General features: G+C 36.2%; 1 protein-coding gene across 2 annotated transcripts in view; it reads right to left on the bottom strand.

The window, feature by feature from the left end:
• Nucleotides 1-26,453, bottom strand: part of ERI3 (ERI1 exoribonuclease family member 3) — a 248,152-nt gene that overhangs the window by 150,710 nt on the left and 70,989 nt on the right. For both annotated transcript variants that reach the window (XM_056533152.1, XM_056533151.1), the window contains one exon: nucleotides 21,588-21,660. In XM_056533152.1, coding sequence (XP_056389127.1) covers nucleotides 21,588-21,660 — 73 coding nt within the window. The remainder of the gene's footprint in view (nucleotides 1-21,587; nucleotides 21,661-26,453) is intronic.

Below are 26,453 nucleotides of genomic sequence, written 5' to 3'. Positions count from 1 at the left end.
TGATCATTAAGCTCATTGTGACAAAATACAGGATGGAGCCATTACTGGGTGACCACCATACTCCTGGCCAAAATGTATGTTACTCAGCAACTTGGAAAATAACAGACGCCTTACGGCAGAGGAGAGTGCTGAACGTGAGTATGGCTGTAACCATGACCTGACATCGGCTCGGAATACCAGAAAAGATACATGATGTATTCATTCCCTGTCTGCTCCTCTGCCTGTGGCATTGCTCAGCCAGAAAAAAAAAAAAGGTGTTACCACACTTCCTACTTCTGTAATTGTATCACATGACCTGTGTGTACAGGCTGCTATTCAAGAGCAGATATTGTCTTATTTCTAAAATAAAAATGATAGCAGAACTTGGCAAAAATCATGGCGACGACTTCTACAACCAGAGCAACCGCACAGAAAAATCTATCGTCCCGCGGCTTCAATAGCACAATAATAATCAAAACCAGAATGTAACGAACCACCAAAATACTACGGAGGCAAGAGAGTGAAGCGGCCCTTCCCATACCAATACTGGAGCCTCCGGCGGGTGATGACAGGGGGCGTGACAACATGACGGGGCCGCGAGTAAGTCGCACTTTGTCACTGTGACGCATCGGGACGTAGATGTAAAAGCAGATCTGTAAGTGAGGAAGAAGAACAGATACCTAGGTAGAAGGTGGAGGATGGCGAGGAGGTTGTGCGGATGGGCCGGCGGCCTGGCTGTGATTTAATGGTTCCTATTCCAGGGCTGACACTTCGGTATTTCTACCCTCCAGATTATAACTCATTCTGGGCTATTATTCAGCTCCTGAGCCCTGGCCCTGCTGCATCTATCCCAAACATAATATCCTTCATGCATATATTATCTGTCTGCCTATTATCTGGAATCATTTCGGAATTAAATTTCAGCCAGGCAATATTGGCGGTAAGAGCGGCTCACTTTATGGTCTAGTCAAAGGTTAGAATACCAATCAAAGCGCCGCTGCCGATGCACTGAGACATTTTAATATTCCAAAACCCGGTAATTGTAAAAGGACATAATATTTTTTCCCTGATTACCCCAAAGGCAACACATGTTAACAAGACGGAAGCGCAGAATGAAAAGAACGGTTTTAGAGTTCGCCTTTTTTCTCGGAGGCGTATTTAAAAGAGAAAAGACCCAGGATCTCATTTCTTTACATGAGAAAGAAGGGGGGGGGGGGGGGCGTCTAATTCTGTCGCTGGATCTTAGAAGAGGCTTCTGCTCCTTATTGTTCTCTATCACCTATAAGAGGGGGAAGGTTTAGTGTCTAATTGAATATTAGCTGGATTCCTAACAATCGCCGCCGCGTCTCCTCCGCCCGGCCGCGCACAGTGCCGATCTGCTCATTACCTGTAATTATGTTTACACTGTAATTATACATTAATTAAAGCGTTTGCTCCGGAGCAGAACTCTGTGCGCCCCCCCCCCCCCCCCAATCCCAGATTAATTTTCTCAGATGTGATTTCATATTGTCTTATTAATTGCAGCCGCTAACAAACCTCCCTTATTAGGGCCGCGCCAATTATGCCAGGAGCAGACACGCAGCAGGTGGGAACCAGGAGTCAAGAGCTGAGGCCCAGACCTGCTCCACAGGTGAATAACCGAGCAAAAGGCAGGCGAGAACGGGGAGTGAAGAGCAGAAACACCGACCTGCTCCACAGGTGAATAACCGAGCAAAAGGCAGGCGAGAACGGGGAGTGAAGAGCAGAAACACCGACCTGCTCCACAGGAGAATAACTGAGCAAAAGGCAGGCGAGAACGGGGAGTGAAGAGACGAAACCCCGACCGGCTGCACAGGAGAATAACCGCGCAAAAGGAAGACGAGAACAGGGAGTGAAGAGCGGAAACCCCGACCTGCTGCACAGGAGAATAACCGAGCAAAAGGCAGGCGAGAACGGGGAGTGAAGAGACGAAACCCCGACCGGCTCCACAGGAGAATAACTGAGCAAAAGGCAGGCGAGAACGGGGAGTGAAGAGACGAAACCCCGACCTGCTGCACAGGAGAATAACCGAGCAAAAGGCAGGCGAGAACGGGGAGTGAAGAGACGAAACCCCGACCGGCTGCACAGGAGAATAACCGAGCAAAAAGGCAGGCGAGAACGGGGAGTGAAGAGACGAAACCCCGACCAGCTGCACAGGAGAATAACCGAGCAAAAGGCAGGCGAGAACGGGGAGTGAAGAGACGAAACCCCGACCAGCTGCACAGGAGAATAACCGAGCAAAAGGCAGGCGAGAACGGGGAGTGAAGAGCAAAAACCCTGACCGGCTGCACAGCTGAATAACCGAGCAAAAGGCAGGCGAGAACGGGGAGTGAAGAGCAGAAACCCCGATCTGCTCCACAGGAGAATAACTGAGCAAAAGGCAGGCGAGAACAGGGAGTGAAGAGCAGAAACTCTGACCGGCTGCACAGGTGAATAATCGAGCAAAAGGCAGGCGAGAACGGGGAGTGAAGAGCCGAGGCCCAGACCGGCTCCACAGGTCAATAACCGAGCAAAAGGCAGGCAAGAACGTGGAGTGAAGAGCGGAAACCCCGACCGGCTACAGAGGTTAATAAACGAGCAAAAGGCAGGAGGGAACTGGGAGTGAAGAGCTGAGGACCTGCCATAGAGGTGAATGATTGAGTACATGGCAGGCGGGCAGCCTTCACATGGAGCAGATATAATATATGCTGGATGGTGATGGGTGTTGGATGGTGGAGAACGATAGAAATAGTAGATCAGGGATGTTGTGTTATTTTGTTATTAACCCTTTAAGGACACAGTCAGCTTCATTTTTGCATTTTCATATTTTCCTCCTCGCCCTGTTATATCATGTTGTTGTTTTTTGCGCAACTGATTGTATTTTATAACGACACCTTTCATTTTACCATAAAATATATGGAGAAGCCAAAAAGTATTATTTTGTGAAGAAATTGAAGATAAAACCACAACTTTGCAACTTTGGGGGGGTCGTTTTTACACAGTGTACGTTACGGTAAAACTGCGATGGTTACAGCTTCACTATTATTGTACAGCTTAGAAAAAAAAAAATAGCAAAAAAAATTTGAAACTTTTATTTAACAAAATGAATCTGTTTAAAATCCCCTCTTCTGACCCCTTAAACTTAAAAAAAAATTTCCGAAGGCTGTATGGGGTTAATTTTTTTGCGCTGTGAAATGTAGTTTTTTATCCGAACCACTTTTACGTATATGTGACTTTTTGATCACTTTTTATTTGTTTATTCTGGGATTTGATGTGACTGAAAAAGCAGCAGATTTAGTTTCTCTTTTTCCGTTTACGTCGTTCACTGTACGGGATCATTAACATATTTTAATAGCTTTGACATTTACGCATGCGGCGATACCAAATAGGTTTTATTTTATTTTTTTATTTTTTTACACTTTATTGTAAAATAGGTTTCATTTTTATTGGGGGAGGGGCTTATTCACATTTCAAAAAATCTTTTTTTTTTTTTTTAAAACAAATGTTACATTTTTATGTCCCCATAGGGCAGTGTTTCCAAATCAGGGTGCCTCCAGCTGTTTCAAAAACTACAACTCCCAGCATGCCCGGACAGCCGTTGGCTGTCCGGGCATGCTGGGAGTTGTAGTTTTTGCAACAGCTGGAGGCACCCTGGTTGGGAAACACTGGGATAGAGATTATTTATAACAATCACTTGATAGCTAATACAGTTCAGCACTATGTATAGGCCGAGCACTGATCAGTACCATCTGTGATCTACCTGTATGGTCTATCAGAAGGAAGACCAGAGAAGATGATCACAGCAGAGCGGCAGGAGGCCCCAGCCGCCATCTTGACTAACTGGACCCCTTAGATTACTCTGTGGGTGGCCGATGAGTCTGACTAAGATCCCGTTATGCTGCAGATCCCATGATCAGTATTGATCACAGCATCTGAAGGGTTAATGGAGGGCATCAGCGTGATCACTAACGTGCACCATTACCGGCAGGTCCATGGGTGCTAACCTGTCGTACGCGAAGATAGCGCAGCTCGTGTGCTCGCTTCATGTTCAGGACGTAAATGTACATCCTACTGCGCCAGAACATACATTTAAGTTCATTGGGGGAGATTTACCAATGTTGGTGCGAGGTAGTAAAGATTTCACCCGTTCGCTTGGTGCATTTTTTAACACTGTTCATCAAAATGGCGCACAGACCTGATAGATTCTGCACAATTATAGAGACCAGTGGGCTGCGGACTGAGGTTTAAGCTTTGTGCGCCGGCATCTGATACATTTCTATGTGTCCTGTTAGTGTAGGTTTGCACAAAATATATAAACACTTCTAAATTTAATTTGCGCAAATAATAAAAACAGCGGTAGTTATGGTGCATTAAACAGTAGGCAACTTTGAAAGATGTTCTACTGAAAATTGCGCAAAAAAAATTGCACAAAAAATGCAACTGTTCAAAAGTTAAGGGGGTTAATGTTATGTACATGTGTTTATGTTTATATGAACATATGTGTATATGTAATTGTGTATATATGTATTCCTGTGTATATGTAATTGTGTGTATATATATATATATATATATATGTATTCATGTGTATATGTAATTGTGTATATATGTATTCCTGTGTATATGTAATTGTGTATATATGTAATCATGTGTATATGTAATTGTGTACATATGTATTCATGTGTATATGTAATTGTGTATATATGTGTATATGTAATTGTGTATATATGTATTCCTGTGTATATGTAATTGTGTATATATGTATTCCTGTGTATATGTAATTGTGTATATATGTATTCCTGTGTATATGTAATTGTGTATATATGTAATCATGTGTATATGTAATTGTGTACATGTGTATATGTAATTGTGTATATATGTATTCCTGTGTATATGTAATTGTGTATATATGTAATCCTGTGTATATGTAATTGTGTATATATGTATTCCTGTGTATATGTAATTGTGTATATATGTATTCCTGTGTATATGTAATTGTGTATATATGTATTCCTGTGTATATGTAATTGTGTATATATGTATTCCTGTGTATATGTAATTGTGTATATATGTATTCCTGTGTATATGTAATTGTGTGTATATATATATATATATATATATATGTATTCATGTGTATATGTAATTGTGTATATATGTATTCCTGTGTATATGTAATTGTGTATATATGTATTCCTGTGTATATGTAATTGTGTGTATATATATATATATATATATATATATATATGTATTCATGTGTATATGTAATTGTGTATATATGTATTCCTGTGTATATGTAATTGTGTACATATGTATTCATGTGTATATGTAATTGTGTACATATGTGTATATGTAATTGTGTATATATGTGTATATGTAATTGTGTATATATGTAATCATGTGTATATGTAATTGTGTACATGTGTATATGTAATTGTGTATATATGTATTCCTGTGTATATGTAATTGTGTATATATGTAATCCTGTGTATATGTAATTGTGTATATATGTATTCCTGTGTATATGTAATTGTGTATATATGTATTCCTGTGTATATGTAATTGTGTATATATGTATTCCTGTGTATATGTAATTGTGTATATATGTATTCCTGTGTATATGTAATTGTGTATATATGTATTCCTGTGTATATGTAATTGTGTATATATGTATTCCTGTGTATATGTAATTGTGTATATATGTATTCCTGTGTATATGTAATTGTGTATATATGTATTCCTGTGTATATGTAATTGTGTATATATGTATTCCTGTGTATATGTAATTGTGTATATATGTATTCCTGTGTATATGTAATTGTGTATATATGTATTCCTGTGTATATGTAATTGTGTATATATGTATTCCTGTGTATATGTAATTGTGTATATATGTATTCCTGTGTATATGTAATTGTGTATATATGTATTCCTGTGTATATGTAATTGTGTATATATGTAATCCTGTGTATATGTAATTGTGTATATATGTAATCCTGTGTATATGTAATTGTGTATATATGTATTCCTGTGTATATGTAATTGTGTATATATGTATTCCTGTGTATATGTAATTGTGTATATATGTAATCCTGTGTATATGTAATTGTGTATATATGTAATCCTGTGTATATGTAATTGTGTATATATGTAATCCTGTGTATATGTAATTGTGTATATATGTAATCCTGTGTATATGTAATTGTGTATATATGTATTCCTGTGTATATGTAATTGTGTATATATGTATTCCTGTGTATATGTAATTGTGTATATATGTAATCCTGTGTATATGTAATTGTGTATATATGTAATCCTGTGTATATGTAATTGTGTATATATGTAATCCTGTGTATATGTAATTGTGTATATATGTAATCCTGTGTATATGTAATTGTGTATATATGTAATCCTGTGTATATGTAATTGTGTATATATGTATTCCTGTGTATATGTAATTGTGTATATATGTATTCCTGTGCATATGTAATTGTGTATATATGTAATCATGTGTATATGTAATTGTGTATATATGTATTTATGTGTATATGTAATTGTGTATATATGTATTTATGTGTATAAGTAATTGTGTATATATGTATTTATGTGTATAAGTAATTGTGTATATATGTATTTATGTGTATATGTAATTGTGTATATATGTATTCATGTGTATATGTAATTGTGTATATATATATTTATGTGTGTATTTATCTGTGTATGTATTGGTCAGTGTATATTTATGTATATTTATCTGTATTTATGAGTGTTTATACATACATATAAATAAGTGTATAAGTATTTATGTGTATATATATTTGTATTGATGTGTATATATATATATATATATATATATATATATATATATATATATGTATGTATGTATTGAGGTGTATATACCTTTGTATTTATGAGTATATATCTTTGTATATATGTATTTGTGTATATATGTATTAGTGTATATTAGTGTATATATGTATTTGTGTGTATATATGTATTTGTGTATATTAGTGTGTATATATGTATTTGTGTATATTAGTGTATATATGTATTTGTGTGTATATATGTATTTGTGTGTATATATGTATTTGTGTGTATATATGTATTTGTGTGTATATATGTATTTGTGTGTATATATGTATTTGTGTGTATATATGTATTTGTGTATATGTATTTGTGTATATGTATTTGTGTATATGTATTTGTGTATATGTATTTGTGTATATATATATGTATTTGTGTATATATATGTATTTGTGTATATATATGTATTTGTGTATATATATGTATTTGTGTATATTAGTGTATATATGTATTTGTGTGTATATATGTATTTGTGTATATTAGTGTATATATGTATTTGTGTATATATATGTATTTGTGTGTATATATGTATTTGTGTGTGTATATATGTATTTGTGTATATTTGCGTGTATATATGTATTTGTGTGTATATATGTATTTGCGTATATATATGTATTTGTGTATATATATGTATTTGTGTATATATGTATTTGTGTATACAGTATATGTATTTGTGTGTATATATGTATTTGTGTATATTTGTGTGTATATATGTATTTGTGTATATTTGTGTGTATATATGTATTTGTGTATATATATATGTATTTGTGTATATTTGTGTATATATGTATTTGTGTATATATATGTATTTGTGTATATATATGTATTTGTGTATATATATGTATTTGTGTATATATATGTATTTGTGTGTATATATGTATTTGTGTATATATATGTATTTGTGTATATATATGTATTTGTGTGTATTTGTGTATATATATGTATATGTATTTGTGTATATATATATGTATTTGTGTGTATATATGTATTTGTGTATATTTGTGTGTATATGTGTATTTGTGTATATATATATGTATTTGTGTATATTTGTGTGTATATATGTATTTGTGTATATATATGTATTTGTGTGTATATATATGTATTTGCGTGTATTTGTGTGTATATATGTATTTGTGTATATATATGTATTTGTGTATATATATGTATTTGTGTGTATTTGTGTGTATATATGTATTTGTGTATATATATGTATTTGTGTATTTGTGTGTATATATGTATTTGTGTATATATATGTATTTGTGTATATATATATGTATTTGTGTATATATATATGTATTTGTGTATATATATGTATTTGTGTATATATATGTATTTGTGTGTATTTGTGTGTATATATGTATTTGTGTATATATATATATGTATTTGTGTATATTTGTGTGTATATATGTATTTGTGTATATATATGTATTTGTGTATATATATATGTATTTGTGTATATTTGTGTGTATATATGTATTTGTGTATATATGTATTTGTGTGTATATATGTATTTGTGTATATTTGTGTGTATATATGTATTTGTGTATATTTGTGTGTATATATGTATTTGTGTATATATATATGTATTTGTGTATATTTGTGTATATATGTATTTGTGTATATATATGTATTTGTGTATATATATGTATTTGTGTATATATATGTATTTGTGTGTATATATGTATTTGTGTATATATATGTATTTGTGTGTATTTGTGTATATATATGTATATGTATTTGTGTATATATATATGTATTTGTGTGTATATATGTATTTGTGTATATTTGTGTGTATATGTGTATTTGTGTATATATATATGTATTTGTGTATATTTGTGTGTATATATGTATTTGTGTATATATATGTATTTGTGTATATATATGTATTTGCGTGTATTTGTGTGTATATATGTATTTGTGTATATATATGTATTTGTGTATATATATGTATTTGTGTGTATTTGTGTGTATATATGTATTTGTGTATATATATGTATTTGTGTATATATATGTATTTGTGTGTATATATGTATTTGTGTATATATATATGTATTTGTGTATATATATATGTATTTGTGTATATATATGTATTTGTGTATATATATGTATTTGTGTATATATATGTATTTGTGTATATATATGTATTTGTGTGTATTTGTGTGTATATATGTATTTGTGTATATATATATATGTATTTGTATATATTTGTGTGTATATATGTATTTGTGTATATATATGTATTTGTGTATATATATATGTATTTGTGTATATTTGTGTGTATATATGTATTTGTGTATATATGTATTTGTGTGTATATATGTATTTGTGTATATTTGTGTGTATATATGTATTTGTGTATATTTGTGTGTATATATGTATTTGTGTATATATATGTATTTGTGTATATATATATATGTATTTGTGTATATTTGTGTGTGTATATATGTATTTATGTTGACTATGAGGTCTTTAATATCATATTGGGGTGTTTGATAATAATCACATACATTATACTACAAACAAAAACTCACCAGAGGGGGAGGGGGCCGCACGACATTTACATTTTGTCTGTTTTTAGGTTTGTCCCCCGGAACGTCTTCTCTTTCTATTGTAGCGGAGGACGGTTCTGTAATATAAGTTCCTCCGGATTTACTCCCCTATCCGCTTACAATCACGTACTGCGCCGTTCGCTTACCGCGTGGACGGTCACCAGACGTACAATATGATGTTCCCCCAGACAAGACGTCTCTGTTCACATGACCTGTCCTGACATTACAGCCGCCCCTGATGTCGTCAGCACCGCCTGGACTCAACATGCTGTACTGGGTGGGGAGGTGGGCGGAGTCAATAGGGCGGAGCTTAGCAGGGAAAGGGATGCTGGACTTTGTAGTCTGACACAGACATAGATGCCGGACAAACAGCGAGCGGCGATAAGATCAGGAGAAAATAACCACCAGTGGGTGAAATAACATGGAGACATTGGTGAGCAGCAGAATAGTGAGCGCAGCTCTGGAGGTGACTGGAGATGGGTGAGGCGGAGCCTACATAATGTTATCCCCTGTATCTACAGAATAGTGAGCGCAGCTCTGGAGGTGACTGGAGATGGGTGAGGCGGAGCCTACATAATGTTATCCTGTATCTACAGAATAGTGAGCGCAGCTCTGGAGGTGACTGGAGATGGGTGAGGCGGAGCCTACATAATGTTATCCCCTGTATATACAGAATAGTGAGTGCAGCTCTGAAGGTGACTGGAGATGAGTGAGGCGGAGCCTACATAATGTTATCCCCTGTATCTACAGAATAGTGAGCGCAGCTCTGGAGGTGACTGGAGATGGGTGAGGCGGAGCCTACATAATGTTATCCCTGTATCTACAGAATAGTGAGTGCAGCTCTGGAGGTGACTGGAGACCGGAGATGGGTGAGGCGGAGCCTACATAATGTTATCCCTGTATCTACAGAATAGTGAGTGCAGCTCTGGAGGTGACTGGAGATGGGTGAGGCGGAGCCTACATAATGTTATTCCCTGTATCTACAGAATAGTGAGTGCAGCTCTGGAGGTGACTGGAGATGGGTGAGGCGGAGCTTACATAATGTTATCCCCTGTATCTACAGAATAGTGAGCGCAGCTCTGGAGGTGACTGGAGATGGGTGAGGCGGAGCTTACATAATGTTATCCCCTGTATCTACAGAATAGTAAACGCAGCTCTAGAGGTGACTGGAGATGGGTGAGGCGGAGCCTACATAATGTTATTCCCTGTATCTACAGAATAGTGAGCGCAGCTCTGGAGGTGACTGGAGACCAGAGATGGGTGAGGCGGTGCCTACATAATGTTATCCCCTGTATATACAGAATAGTGAGCGCAGCTCTGGAGGTGACTGGAGATGGGTGAGGCGGAGCCTACATAATGTTATCCCTGTATCTACAGAATAGTGAGCGCAGCTCTGGAGGTGACTGGAGATGGGTGAGGCGGAGCCTACATAATGTTATCCCCTGTATCTACCGAATAGTGAGTGCAGCTCTGCAGGTGACTGGAGATGAGTGAGGCGGAGCATACATAATGTTATCCCCTGTATCTACAGAATAGTGAGCGCAGCTCTGGAGGTGACTGGAGATGGGTGAGGCGGAGCCTACATAATGTTATCCCCTGTATATACAGAATAGTGAGCGCAGCTCTGGAGGTGACTGGAGATGGGTGAGGCGGAGCCTACATAATGTTATCCCCTGTATCTACAGAATAGTGAGCGCAGCTCTGGAGGTGACTGGAGATGGGTGAGGCGGAGCCTACATAATGTTATCCTGTATCTACAGAATAGTGAGCGCAGCTCTGGAGGTGACTGGAGATGGGTGAGGCGGAGCCTACATAATGTTATCCCCTGTATATACAGAATAGTGAGTGCAGCTCTGAAGGTGACTGGAGATGAGTGAGGCGGAGCCTACATAATGTTATCCCCTGTATCTACAGAATAGTGAGCGCAGCTCTGGAGGTGACTGGAGATGGGTGAGGCGGAGCCTACATAATGTTATCCCTGTATCTACAGAATAGTGAGCGCAGCTCTGGAGGTGACTGGAGATGGGTGAGGCGGAGCCTACATAATGTTATCCCTGTATCTACAGAATAGTGAGTGCAGCTCTGGAGGTGACTGGAGATGGGTGAGGCGGAGCCTACATAATGTTATCCCCTGTATCTACAGAATAGTGAGCGCAGCTCTGGAGGTGACTGGAGACCAGAGATGGGTGAGGCGGAGCCTACATAATGTTATCCCTGTATCTACAGAATAGTGAGCGCAGCTCAGGAGGTGACTGGAGATGGGTGAGGCGGAGCCTACATAATGTTATTCCCTGTATCTACAGAATAGTGAGCGCAGCTCTGGAGGTGACTGGAGATGGGTGAGGCGGAGCCTACATAAGGTTATCCCTTGTATCTACAGAATAGTGAGTGCAGCTCTGGAGGTGACTGGAGATGGGTGAGGCGGAGCCTACATAATGTTATCCCTGTATCTACAGAATAGTGAGCGCAGCTCTGGAGGAGACTGGAGATGGGTGAGGCGGAGCCTACATAATGTTATCCCTGTATCTACAGAATAGTGAGCGCAGCTCTGGAGGTGACTGGAGACCTGAGATGGGTGAGGCGGAGCCTACATAATGTTATTCCCTGTATCTACAGAATAGTGAGCGCAGCTCTGGAGGTGACTGGAGACCAGAGATGGGTGAGGCGGAGCCTACATAATGTTATCCCTGTATCTACAGAATAGTGAGCGCAGCTCTGGAGGTGACTGGAGATGAGTGAGGCGGAGCCTACATAATGTTATCCCCTGTATCTACAGAATAGATGAGGGTTACATGGAGGTGACTGGAGATGGGTGAGGCGGAGCCTACATAATGTTATCCCCTGTATCTACAGAATAGTGAGCGCAGCTCTGGAGGTGACTGGAGATGGGTGAGGCGGAGCCTACATAATGTTATCCCCTGTATATACAGAATAGTGAGCGCAGCTCTGGAGGTGACTGGAGATGGGTGAGGCGGAGCCTACATAATGTTATCCCCTGTATCTACAGAATAGTGAGCGCAGCTCTGGAGGTGACTGGAGATGGGTGAGGCGGAGCCTACATAATGTTATCCTGTATCTACAGAATAGTGAGCGCAGCTCTGGAGGTGACTGGAGATGGGTGAGGCGGAGCCTACATAATGTTATCCCCTGTATATACAGAATAGTGAGTGCAGCTCTGAAGGTGACTGGAGATGAGTGAGGCAGAGCCTACATAATGTTATCCCCTGTATCTACAGAATAGTGAGCGCAGCTCTGGAGGTGACTGGAGATGGGTGAGGCGGAGCCTACATAATGTTATCCCTGTATCTACAGAATAGTGAGCGCAGCTCTGGAGGTGACTGGAGATGGGTGAGGCGGAGCCTACATAATGTTATCCCTGTATCTACAGAATAGTGAGTGCAGCTCTGGAGGTGACTGGAGATGGGTGAGGCGGAGCCTACATAATGTTATCCCCTGTATCTACAGAATAGTGAGCGCAGCTCTGGAGGTGACTGGAGACCAGAGATGGGTGAGGCGGAGCCTACATAATGTTATCCCTGTATCTACAGAATAGTGAGCGCAGCTCAGGAGGTGACTGGAGATGGGTGAGGCGGAGCCTACATAATGTTATCCCTGTATCTACAGAATAGTGAGCGCAGCTCTGGAGGTGACTGGAGATGGGTGAGGCGGAGCCTACATAAGGTTATCCCTTGTATCTACAGAATAGTGAGTGCAGCTCTGGAGGTGACTGGAGATGGGTGAGGCGGAGCCTACATAATGTTATCCCTGTATCTACAGAATAGTGAGCGCAGCTCTGGAGGTGACTGGAGATGGGTGAGGCGGAGCCTACATAATGTTATTCCCTGTATCTACAGAATAGTGAGCGCAGCTCTGGAGGTGACTGGAGATGGGTGAGGCGGAGCCTACATAATGTTATCCCTGTATCTACAGAATAGTGAGCGCAGCTCTGGAGGTGACTGGAGACCTGAGATGGGTGAGGCGGAGCCTACATAATGTTATCCCTGTATCTACAGAATAGTGAGCGCAGCTCTGGAGGTGACTGGAGATGGGTGAGGCGGAGCCTACATAATGTTATCCCCTGTATCTACAGAATAGTGAGTGCAGCTCTGGAGGTGACTGGAGATGGGTGAGGCGGAGCCTACATAAGGTTATTCCCTGTATCTACAGAATAGTGAGCGCAGCTCTGGAGGTGACTAGAGATGGGTGAGGCGGAGCCTACATAATGTTATCCCTGTATCTACAGAATAGTGAGCGCAGCTCTGGAGGTGACTGGAGATGAGTGAGGCGGAGCCTACATAATGTTATCCCCTGTATCTACAGAATAGTGAGCGCAGCTCTGGAGGTGACTGGAGATGGGTGAGGCGGAGCCTACATAATGTTATCCCCTGTATCTACAGAATAGTGAGCGCAGCTCTGGAGGTGACTAGAGATGGGTGAGGCGGAGCCTACATAATGTTATCCCTGTATCTACAGAATAGTGAGCGCAGCTCTGGAGGTGACTGGAGATGGGTGAGGCGGAGCCTACATAATGTTATCCCCTGTATCTACAGAATAGTGAGCGCAGCTCTGGAGGTGACTGGAGATGGGTGAGGCGGAGCCTACATAAGGTTATCCCCTGTATCTACAGAATAGTGAGCGCAGCTCTGGAGGTGACTGGAGATGGGTGAGGCGGAGCCTACATAATGTTATCCCCTGTATCTACAGAATAGTGAGCGCAGCTCTGGAGGTGACTGGAGATGGCTGAGGCGGAGCCTACATAATGTTATCCCTGTATCTACAGAATAGATGAGGGTTACATGGAGGTTTGGGGGAGATATATTTAAACCTGTGCAAAGGAAAAGGTGACCAGTCGCCAAAGCAACCAACCAGATCGCTTCTTTCATTTATTAGTCTAAAGCGACCTGATTGGTTGCTATGGGCAACGGATCAACTTCTCCTCTACTCAGGTCCTGATAAATCTCCCCCCCCCCCCGGGTGCAGATCCACAACCTGTGCAGTCAAACTACTTGTTTTGAAGAACGGTGGATCAGTGATTAGTATTATATGGAGGATCAGTGGTTAGTATTATATGGTGGATCATTTGTTAGTATTATATGGTGGATCAGTGGTTAGTATTTTATGGTGGATCAGTGGTTAGTATTATATGGTGGATCAGTGGTTAGTATTATATGGTGGATCAGTGGTTAGTATTATATGGTGGATCATTTGTTAGTATTATATGGAGGATCAGTGGTTAGTATTATATGGAGGATCAGTGGTTAGTATTATATGGAGGATCAGTGGTTAGTATTATATGGAGGATCAGTGGTTAGTATTATATGGAGGATCAGTGGTTAGTATTATATGGTGGATCAGTGGTTAGTATTATATGGTGGATCAGTGATTAGTATTATACGGTGGATCAGTGGTTAGTATTATACAGGGGATCAGTGGTTAGTATTATATGGAGGATCAGTGGTTAGTATTATATGGAGGGTCAGTGATTAGTATAATATGGTGGATCAGTGGTTAGTATTATACAGGGGATCAGTGATTAGTATTATATGGTGGATCAGTGGTTAGTATTATATGGTGGATCAGTGGTTAGTATTATATGGTGGATCAGTGATTAGTATTATATGGTGGATCAGTGATTAGTATTATATGGTGGATCAGTGGTTAGTATTATATGGTGGATCAGTGGTTAGTATTATACAGGGGTCAGTGATTAGTATTATATGGTGGATCAGTGGTTAGTATTATACAGGGGTCAGTGGTTACTATTATATGATGGATCAGTGGTTAGTATTATACAGGGGTCAGTGGTTAGTATTATATGGTGGATCAGTGGTTAGTATTATACAGGGGTCAGTGATTAGTATTATATGGTGGATCAGTGGTTAGTATTATATGGTGGATCAGTGATTAGTATTATATGGTGGATCAGTGGTTAATATTATACAGGGGTCAGTGATTAGTATTATATGGTGGATCAGTGGTTAGTATTATATGGTGGATCAGTGGTTAGTATTATATGGTGGATCAGTGGTTAGTATTATACAGGGGGTCAGTGATTAGTATTATATGGTGGCTCAGTGGTTAGTATTATATGGTGGATCAGTGGTTAGTATTATACAGGGGTCAGTGGTTATTATATGGTGGATCAGTGGTTAGTATTATATGGTGGATCGGTGGTTAGTATTATATGGTGGATCAGTAGTTAGTATTATATGGTGGATCAGTGGTTAGTATTATATGGTGGATCAGTGGTTAGTATTATATGGTGGATCAGTGGTTAGTATTATATGGTGGATCAGTGGTTAGTATTATACAGAGGTCAGTGATTAGTATTATACAGGGGTCAGTGATTAGTATTATATGGTGGATCAGTGGTTAGTATTATATGGTGGATCAGTGGTTAGTATTATACAGAGGTCAGTGATTAGTATTATACAGAGGTCAGTGATTAGTATTATACAGAGGTCAGTGATTAGTATTATACAGAGGTCAGTGATTAGTATTACACAGGGGTCAGTGATTAGTATTATACAGAGGTCAGTGATTAGTATTATACAGGGGTCAGTGATTAGTATTATACAGGGGTCAGTGATTAGTATTATACAGAGGTCAGTGATTAGTATTATACAGGGGTCAGTGATTAGTATTATACAGAGGTCAGTGATTAGTATTATACAGAGGTCAGTGATTAGTATTATACAGGGGTCAGTGATTAGTATTATACAGAGGTCAGTGGTTAGTATTATACAGAGGTCAGTGATTAGTATTATACAGGGGTCAGTGATTAGTATTATACAGGGGTCAGTGATTAGTATTAAACAGGGGATCAGTGGTTAGTATTATATGGTGGATCAGTGGTTAGTATTATACAGGGGATCAGTGGTTAGTATTATACAGGGGATCAGTGATTAGTATTAAACAGGGGATCAGTGGTTAGTATTATATGGTGGATCAGTGATTAGTATTATACAGGGGTCAGTGATTAGTATTATACAGGGGTCAGTGGTTAGTATTATACAGGGGATCAGTGGTTAGTATTATACAGGGGATCAGTGATTAGTATTATACAGGGGATCAGTGATTAGTATTATACAGGGGATCAGTGGTTAGTATTATACAGGGGATCAGTGATTAGTATTATACAGGGGTCAGTGGTTAGTATTATACAGGGGATCAGTGATTAGTATTATACAGGGGATCAGTGGTTAGTATTATACAGGGGTCAGTGATTAGTATTAAACAGGGGATCAGTGGTTAGTATTATATGGTGGATCAGTGGTTAGTATTATACAGGGGATCAGTGGTTAGTATTATACAGGGGATCAGTGGTTAGTATTATATGGTGGATCAGTGGTAACAGGAATGGGGACAGGAACCAATGTGAGTGATAACATGCTGCATACGGCGCTGCAGTATATGTTGGTGCTATATTAATGAATTTATTACTATCATTATTACTGTCATTACTATCATTATTATTACTATCATTATTATTATTACTATCATTACTATTATTACTATTACTACCATTATTATTATCATTACTATCATTATTATTATTACTATCATTATTATCATTACTATCATTATTACTATCATTATTACTTTCATTATTACTGTCATTACCACTATCATTACTATCATTATTATTACTACCATTATTATTATTATTATCATCATTACTATCATTATTATTATCACTATCATTACTACCATTATTATTACTATCATTACTATCATTATATCATTACTATCATTATTATCATTATCATATATCATTACTATTATTACTATTATTATTATCATTACTATCATTATTATTACTATTATTATCATTATTATTACTATCATTACTATCATTATTATCATTACTATCATTACTATCATTACTATCACTATTATTACTATTATTATTATCATTATTATTACTATCATTACTATCAGTATTATCATTATTATTACTATTATTATCATTATCATTACTATCATTACTATCATTATTATTACTATCATTATTATCATTATTATCACTATTATTATTATCATTATTATCATAATGATAGTAATGATGATAATAATAATAGTAATAATAATGATAGTAATAATAATTATAATAATGATAATAATGATAATAATAATAGTAATAATAATGATAATAATGATAATAATAATAGTAATAATAATAGTAATGATAGTAATGATAGTAATAATAATAATGATAATAATAGTAATAATAATGATAATAATTATTACTATTATTATCATTATTATCATTATTATTATTACTATCATTACTATCAGTATTATCATTATTATTACTATTATTATTATCATTATCATCATTACTATCATTATTATTACTATTATTACTATTATTATATCATTACTATTATTATTATCATCATTACTATCAGTATTATCATTATTATTACTATTATTATTATCATTATTATTACTATCATTACTATTATTATTATCATTACTATCATTATTATTACTATCATTACTATTATTATTATCATTACTATCAGTATTATCATTATTATTACTATTATTATTATCATTATTATTACTATCATTACTATTATTATTATCATTACTATCAGTATTATCATTATTATTACTATTATTATCATTATCATTACTATCATTACTATCATTATTATTACTATCATTATTATCATTATTATCACTATTATTATTATCATTATTATCATAATGATAGTAATGATGATAATAATAATAGTAATAATAATGATAATGATAGTAATAATAATTATAATAATGATAATAATGATAATAATGATAATAATAATAGTAATAATAATGATAATAATGATAATAATAGTAATGATAGTAATGATAGTAATAATAATGATAATAATAGTAATAATAATGATAATAATTATTACTATTATTATCATTATTATCATTATTATTATTACTATCATTACTATCAGTATTATCATTATTATTACTATTATTATTATCATTATCATCATTACTATCATTATTATTACTATTATTACTATTATTATTATCATTATTATCATTATTATTACTATTATTATTATCATTATCATTATCATCATTACTATCATTATCATTATTATTACTATCATTACTATTATTATTATCATTACTATCATTATTACTATCATTACTATTATTATTATCATCATTACTATCAGTATTATCATTATTATTACTATTATTATTATCATTATTATTACTATCATTACTATTATTATTATCATTACTATTACTATCATTACTATTATTATTATCATTACTATCATTATTATTACTATCATTACTATTATTATTATCATTACTATCAGTATTATCATTATTATTACTATTATTATTATCATTATTATTACTATCATTACTATTATTACTATCATTACTATCATTATTATCATTATTATCATTTCTATTATTCATTTTGCCTTATAATCCCATCACAGATACCAGTTGGATATTGCGCCCTCTGTACAGCGCTGCAGAATATGTTGGTGCTATCAGTGCAGGTCTGTGGCTGAAGGGAGCAGATAAGGGGTGGGTGGTAACAAGCCCTGGGTCGTACCACCTCAGGTACGGGGGCCCTGATTTCCGACCTGTTTTGCCCGGGGTCCCTTTTACTCTTTATTCGTATATTCTCCAGTGAAGGAAATCCCTTCCCGCTCGGCGGCCGCCCGCACACATGGCGCCAATGAAACATATTAACCGTCAGCCTGTCATGTGTCAGCGCCTGTCACCCCCGATTACCATCATGGCGGAAGCTGGTGCCGGCATGGAGTGGGCACAAATCGTTCCTGCAGGCGGGGGCCTGGACCGCGGGGGGCGCCGGCTCCTCATTACACAAGTCGCGGCCCGGGTTACTCGCTCTGCCAGCTACAAGATGCCATCTGCAAAAGTTTAGTGAACTTCAAATGGCGATGAGTAATGGTCAGTGAACTGCACGAGGCCCCGGCGTCCGTCACATCACATCTACAGAGGAGCCTCGACTGCCCGTCAGATCAACTGTGACAGGCAGAGCGCGCCATTCACCAGACCACCACGTGACCGCAACACAGCCAGCTGGAGAGGAAAGGGGAAGACAGGGGAAGACAGGCTACTACTCTCTGTTATCAGCCATGTCAGGAGGGGAGAGGTGACTGTAGGACAGGTGAATATATCTATTGTTCTCTGTTATCAGCCATGTCAGGAGGGGAGAGGTGACTGTAGGACAGGTGAATACAATCTATTGTTCTCTGTTATCAGCCATGTCAGGAGAGGAGAGGTGACTGTAGGACAGGTAAATACAATCTATTGTTCTCTGTTGTCAGCCATGTCAGGAGGGGAGAGGTGACTGTAGGACAGGTGAATATATCTATTGTTCTCTGTTATCAGCCATGTCAGGAGAGGAGAGGTGACTGTAGGACAGGTGAATATGTCTATTGTTCTCTATTATCAGCCATGTCAGGAGAGGAGAGGTGACTGTAGGACAGGTGAATATATCTATTGTTCTCTGTTATCAGCCATGTCAGGAGGGGAGAGGTGACTGTAGGACAGGTGAATATATCTATTGTTCTCTGTTATCAGCCATGTCAGGAGGGGAGAGGTGACTGTAGGACAGGTGAATATATCTATTGTTCTCTATTATCAGCCATGTCAGGAGAGGAGAGGTGACTGTAGGACAGGTGAATATATCTATTGTTCTCTGTTATCAGCCATGTCAGGAGAGGAGAGGCGACTGTAGGACAGGTGAATATAATCTATTGTTCTCTGTTATCAGCCATGTCAGGAGAGGAGAGGCGACTGTAGGACAGGAGAATATATCTATTGTTCTTTGTTATCAGCCATGTCAGGAGAGGAGAGGTGACTGTAGGACAGGTGAATATATCTATTGTTCTCTGTTATCAGCCATGTCAGGAGAGGAGAGGTGACTGTAGGACAGGTGAATATATCTATTGTTCTCTGTTATCAGCCATGTCAGGAGAGGAGAGGTGACTGTAGGACAGGTGAATATATCTATTGTTCTCTGTTATCAGCCATGTCAGGAGGGGAGAGGTGACTGTAGGACAGGTGAATATATCTATTGTTCTCTGTTATCAGCCATGTCAGGAGAGGAGAGGTGACTGTAGGACAGGTGAATACAATCTATTGTTCTCTGTTATCAGCCATGCCACACTTGTTACACATTGTTACCATTGTTGCAGTATATGTACTGCTGCTCTTCTGTGTTTACAAGGTAACATTTAGTGTTACTCTGTCTATACTAGTGCATTCATGTCATGTATCAGAGATAGTGATATATACTAGTGCATTCATGTCAGGTATCAGAGATAGTGATTTAGTGGGTACATTCATGTCATGTATCAGAGATAGTTATATATACTAGTGCATTCATGTCAGGTATCAGAGATAGCGATTTGGTGGGTACATTCATGTCAGGTATCAGAGATAGTGATTCAGTGAGTGCATTCATGTCAGGTATCAGAGATAGTGATATATACTAGTGCATTCATGTCAGGTATCAGAGGTAGTGATTTAGTGAGTACATTCATGTCAGGTATCAGAGAGTGATTTAGTGAGTACATTCATGTCAGGTATCGGACATAGTGATTCAGTGAGTGCATTCATGTCACGTATCAGAGATAGTGATTTAGTGAGTGCATTCATGTCAGGTATCAGAGATAGTGATATATACTAGTGCATTCATGTCAGGTATCAGAGATAGTGATTTGGTGGGTACATTCATGTCAGGTATCAGAGATAGTTATATATACTAGTGCATTCATGTCAGGTATCAGAGATAGCGATTTGGTGGGTACATTCATGTCAGGTATCAGAGATAGTGATTCAGTGAATGCATTTATGTCAGGTATCAGAGATAGTGATATATACTAGTGCATTCATGTCAGGTATCAGAGGTAGTGATTTGGTGGGTACATTCATGTCAGGTATCAGAGATAGTGATTTGGTGGGTACATTCATGTCAGGTATCAGAGATAGTGATATATACTAGTGCATACATGTCAGGTATCAGAGATAGTGATTTAGTGCACAGGACGAGGATCTTTTGTAGTTGCTGCCATCACAATCCTGTTATCTGCACAATAACCTACCCCCCCCCCCCCCGCAAGCACCTTTCCCCCCCCCCCCCCCAGGACAGATACATTTGAAGAGAAGACAGAACAGTAAACATAAAGGAGCCGGCACCTTCTTCAGATTGATCCACTGCTTGAAGTAATCTGCGACCTGCAGTCCTAAGTATTCACACTGTCCCGGCAGCCTGCGAGAGAGAGAGAAGCGTTTAGTGTGGACTGGATCAGCGGCGCCGATCATCATCACAGTCATTACCAACCTGTGTCTCTAAAGCCCTGCAGAACTACAACTCCCAGCATGCTCAGACAGACTAAGGCTGGAGATATACAACAGCTGGAGGGACAAGGGATGGCGGCCATACTGGATCACAGACCATGTGACATCAGCAGCTTATACTGAGCCGCATACAATGGCCGACTCCATTATTCTTACTAAACCTTTTATACAGAAATATATAACTGTACGCAGGAAACATGATACATGAAGTATACAAAGTATACAAAATATACAAAGTATACAAAGTATACAAAGTACACAAAATATACACAGTATACACAGTATACAAAATATACAAAGTATACAAAATATACAAAGTATACAAAGTATACAAAATATACAAAGTATACACAGTATACAAAATATACACAGTATACAAAATATACAAAATATACAAAGTATACAAAGTATACAAAGTATACAAAGTATACAAAATATACACAGTATACAAAGTATACAAAAAGTATACAAAATATACAAAGTATACACAGTATACAAAATATACACAGTATACAAAATATACACAGTATACAAAATATACACAGTATACAAAATATACAATGTATACAAAATATACAAAGTATAAAAAATATACAAAGTATACAAAATATACAAAGTATACAAAGTATACAAAATATACAAAGTATACAAAATATACAATGTATACAAAATATACAAAGTATACAAAATATACAAAGTATACAAAATATACAAAATATACAAAGTATACAAAATATACAATGTATACAAAATATACAAAGTATACAAAATATACAAAGTATACACAGTATACAAAGTATACAAAATATACAAAGTATACAAAATATACAAAGTATACAAACTATACAAAATATACACAGTATACAAACTATACAAAATATACAATGTATACAAAGTATACAAAATACACACAGTATACAAAATATACAAAATATACAAAGTATACAAAATATACAAAATATACAAAGTATACAAAGTATACAAAATATACAAAATATACAAAATATACAAAATATACAAAATATACAAAATACACAAAGTATACAAAATACACAGTATACAAAATACACAAAGTATACAAAATATACAAAGTATACAAAATATACAAAGTATACAAAGTATACAAAGTACACAAAATATACACAGTATACACAGTACACAAAATATACAAAGTATACACAGTATACAAAATATACAAAGTATACAAAGTATACAAAGTATACAAAATATACAAAATATACAAAGTATACAAAATACACAAAGTATACAAAATACACAAAGTATACAAAATATACAAAGTATACAAAATATACAATGTATACAAAATATACAATGTATACAAAATATACAAAATACACAAAATACACAAAGTATACAAAATATACAATGTATACAAAATATACAATGTATACAAAATATACAAAATATACAATGTATACAAAATATACAAAGTATACAAAATACACAAAATATACAAAATACACAAAGTATACAAAATACACAGTATACAAAATACACAAAGTATACAAAATATACAAAGTATACAAAATATACAAAGTATACAAAATATACAAAGTATACAAAGTATACAAAATATACACAGTATACACAGTACACAAAATATACAAAGTATACACAGTATACAAAATATACAAAGTATACAAAATATACAAAGTATACAAAATATACAAAGTATACAAAATATACACAGTATACAAAGTATACACAGTATACAAAATATACAAAGTATACAAAATATACAAAGTATACTAAATATACAAAGTATACACAGTATACAAAATATACAAAGTATACAAAATATACAAAGTATACAAAATATACAAAGTATACAAAATATACAAAATATACAAAGTATACAAAATATACAAAGTATACAAAATATACAATGTATACAAAATATACAAAATATACAAAGTATACAAAATATACAAAGTATACAAAATATACAAAGTATACAAAATATACAAAGTATACACAATATACAAAGTATACAAAATATACAAAGTATACACAGTATACAAAATATACAAAGTATACAAAATATACAAAGTATACAAAATATACAAAGTATACAAAATATACAATGTATACAAAATATACAAAGTATACAAAATATACACAGTATACAAAATATACAAAGTATACAAAATATACAAAGTATACAAAGTACTACAACGTGACTGGTAAACAACCGCTCCATGGGAGGATGTAAATATAGGTTCACACTGTTATCAGACCAGAGATAGATATGAGATAGATATGAGATAGATATGAGATAGATATGAGATAGATATGAGATAGATATGAGATAGATATGAGATAGATATGAGATAGATATGAGATAGATATGAGATAGATATGAGATAGATATGAGATAGATATGAGATAGATATGAGATAGATATGAGATAGATATGAGATAGATATGAGATAGATATGAGATAGATATGAGATAGATATGAGATAGATATGAGATAGATATGAGATAGATATGAGATAGATATGAGATAGATATGAGATAGATATGAGATAGATATGAGATAGATATGAGATAGATATGAGATAGATATGAGATAGATATGAGATAGATATGAGATAGATATGAGATAGATATGAGATAGATATGAGATAGATATGAGATAGATATGAGATAGATATGAGATAGATATGAGATAGATATGAGATAGATATGAGATAGATATGAGATAGATATGAGATAGATATGAGATAGATATGAGATAGATATGAGATAGATATGAGATAGATATGAGATAGATATGAGATAGATATGAGATAGATATGAGATAGATATGAGATAGATATGAGATAGATATGAGATAGATATGAGATAGATATGAGATAGATATGAGATAGATATGAGATAGATATGAGATAGATATGAGATAGATATGAGATAGATATGAGATAGATATGAGATAGATATGAGATAGATATGAGATAGATATGAGATAGATATGAGATAGATATGAGATAGATATGAGATAGATATGAGATAGATATGAGATAGATATGAGATAGATATGAGATAGATATGAGATAGATATGAGATAGATATGAGATAGATATGAGATAGATATGAGATAGATATGAGATAGATATGAGATAGATATGAGATAGATATGAGATAGATATGAGATAGATATGAGATAGATATGAGATAGATATGAGATAGATATGAGATAGATATGAGATAGATATGAGATAGATATGAGATAGATATGAGATAGATATGAGATAGATATGAGATAGATATGAGATAGATATGAGATAGATATGAGATAGATATGAGATAGATATGAGATAGATATGAGATAGATATGAGATAGATATGAGATAGATATGAGATAGATATGAGATAGATATGAGATAGATATGAGATAGATATGAGATAGATATGAGATAGATATGAGATAGATATGAGATAGATATGAGATAGATATGAGATAGATATGAGATAGATATGAGATAGATATGAGATAGATATGAGATAGATATGAGATAGATATGAGATAGATATGAGATAGATATGAGATAGATATGAGATAGATATGAGATAGATATGAGATAGATATGAGATAGATATGAGATAGATATGAGATAGATATGAGATAGATATGAGATAGATATGAGATAGATATGAGATAGATATGAGATAGATATGAGATAGATATGAGATAGATATGAGATAGATATGAGATAGATATGAGATAGATATGAGATAGATATGAGATAGATATGAGATAGATATGAGATAGATATGAGATAGATATGAGATAGATATGAGATAGATAGATATGAGACAGAAACAACACAATGTAACTCCAAGTCACTGACACTTGTGTGAGATCCCACTGTCCACTCAGGAAGAACACTGACTGACAATCAATTTCACATGGAACAGACAACACGTGGAAATTATAGGCAATTAGCAAGACACCCCCCAATAAAGGAGTGGTTATGCAGGTGGTGACCACAGACCACTTCTCAGTTCCTATGCTTCCTGGCTGATGTTTTGGTCACTTTTGAATGCTGGCGGTGCTTTCACTCTAGTGGTAGCATGAGACGGAGTCTACAACCCACACAAGTGGCTCAGGTAGTGCAGCTCATCCAGGATGGCACATCAATGCGAGCTGTGGCAAGAAGGTTTGCTGTGTCTGTCAGCGTAGTGTCCAGAGCATGGAGGCGCTACCAGGAGACAGGCCAGTACATCAGGAGACATGGAGGAGGCCGTAGGAGGACAACAACTCAGCAGCAGGACCGCTACCTCCGGCTTTGTGCAAGGAGGAGCAGGAGGAGCACTGTCAGAGCCCTGCAAAATGACCTCCAGCAGGCCACAAATGTGCATGTGTCCACTCAAACGGTCAGAAACAGACTCCATGAGGGGGTATGAGGGCCCGACGTCCACAGGTGGGGATTGTATGAGGGCCCGACGTCCACAGGTGGGGGTTGTATGAGGGCCCGACGTCCACAGGTGAGGGTTGTATGAGGGCTCGACGTCCACAGGTGGGGATTGTATGAGGGCCCGACGTCCACAGGTGGGGATTGTATGAGGGCCCGACGTCCACAGGTGGGGATTGTATGAGGGCCCGACATCCACAGGTGGGGGTTGTATGAGGGCCCGACGTCCACAGGTGGGGGTTGTATGAGGGCCCGACGTCCACAG

This window comes from Hyla sarda, chromosome 7 (assembly GCF_029499605.1).
Source record: "Hyla sarda isolate aHylSar1 chromosome 7, aHylSar1.hap1, whole genome shotgun sequence".
NCBI classification, from domain to species: domain Eukaryota; kingdom Metazoa; phylum Chordata; class Amphibia; order Anura; family Hylidae; genus Hyla; species Hyla sarda.
Note: the sequence above shows the minus strand (reverse complement) of the source record. Positions and strands in the feature narration are given on the sequence as shown.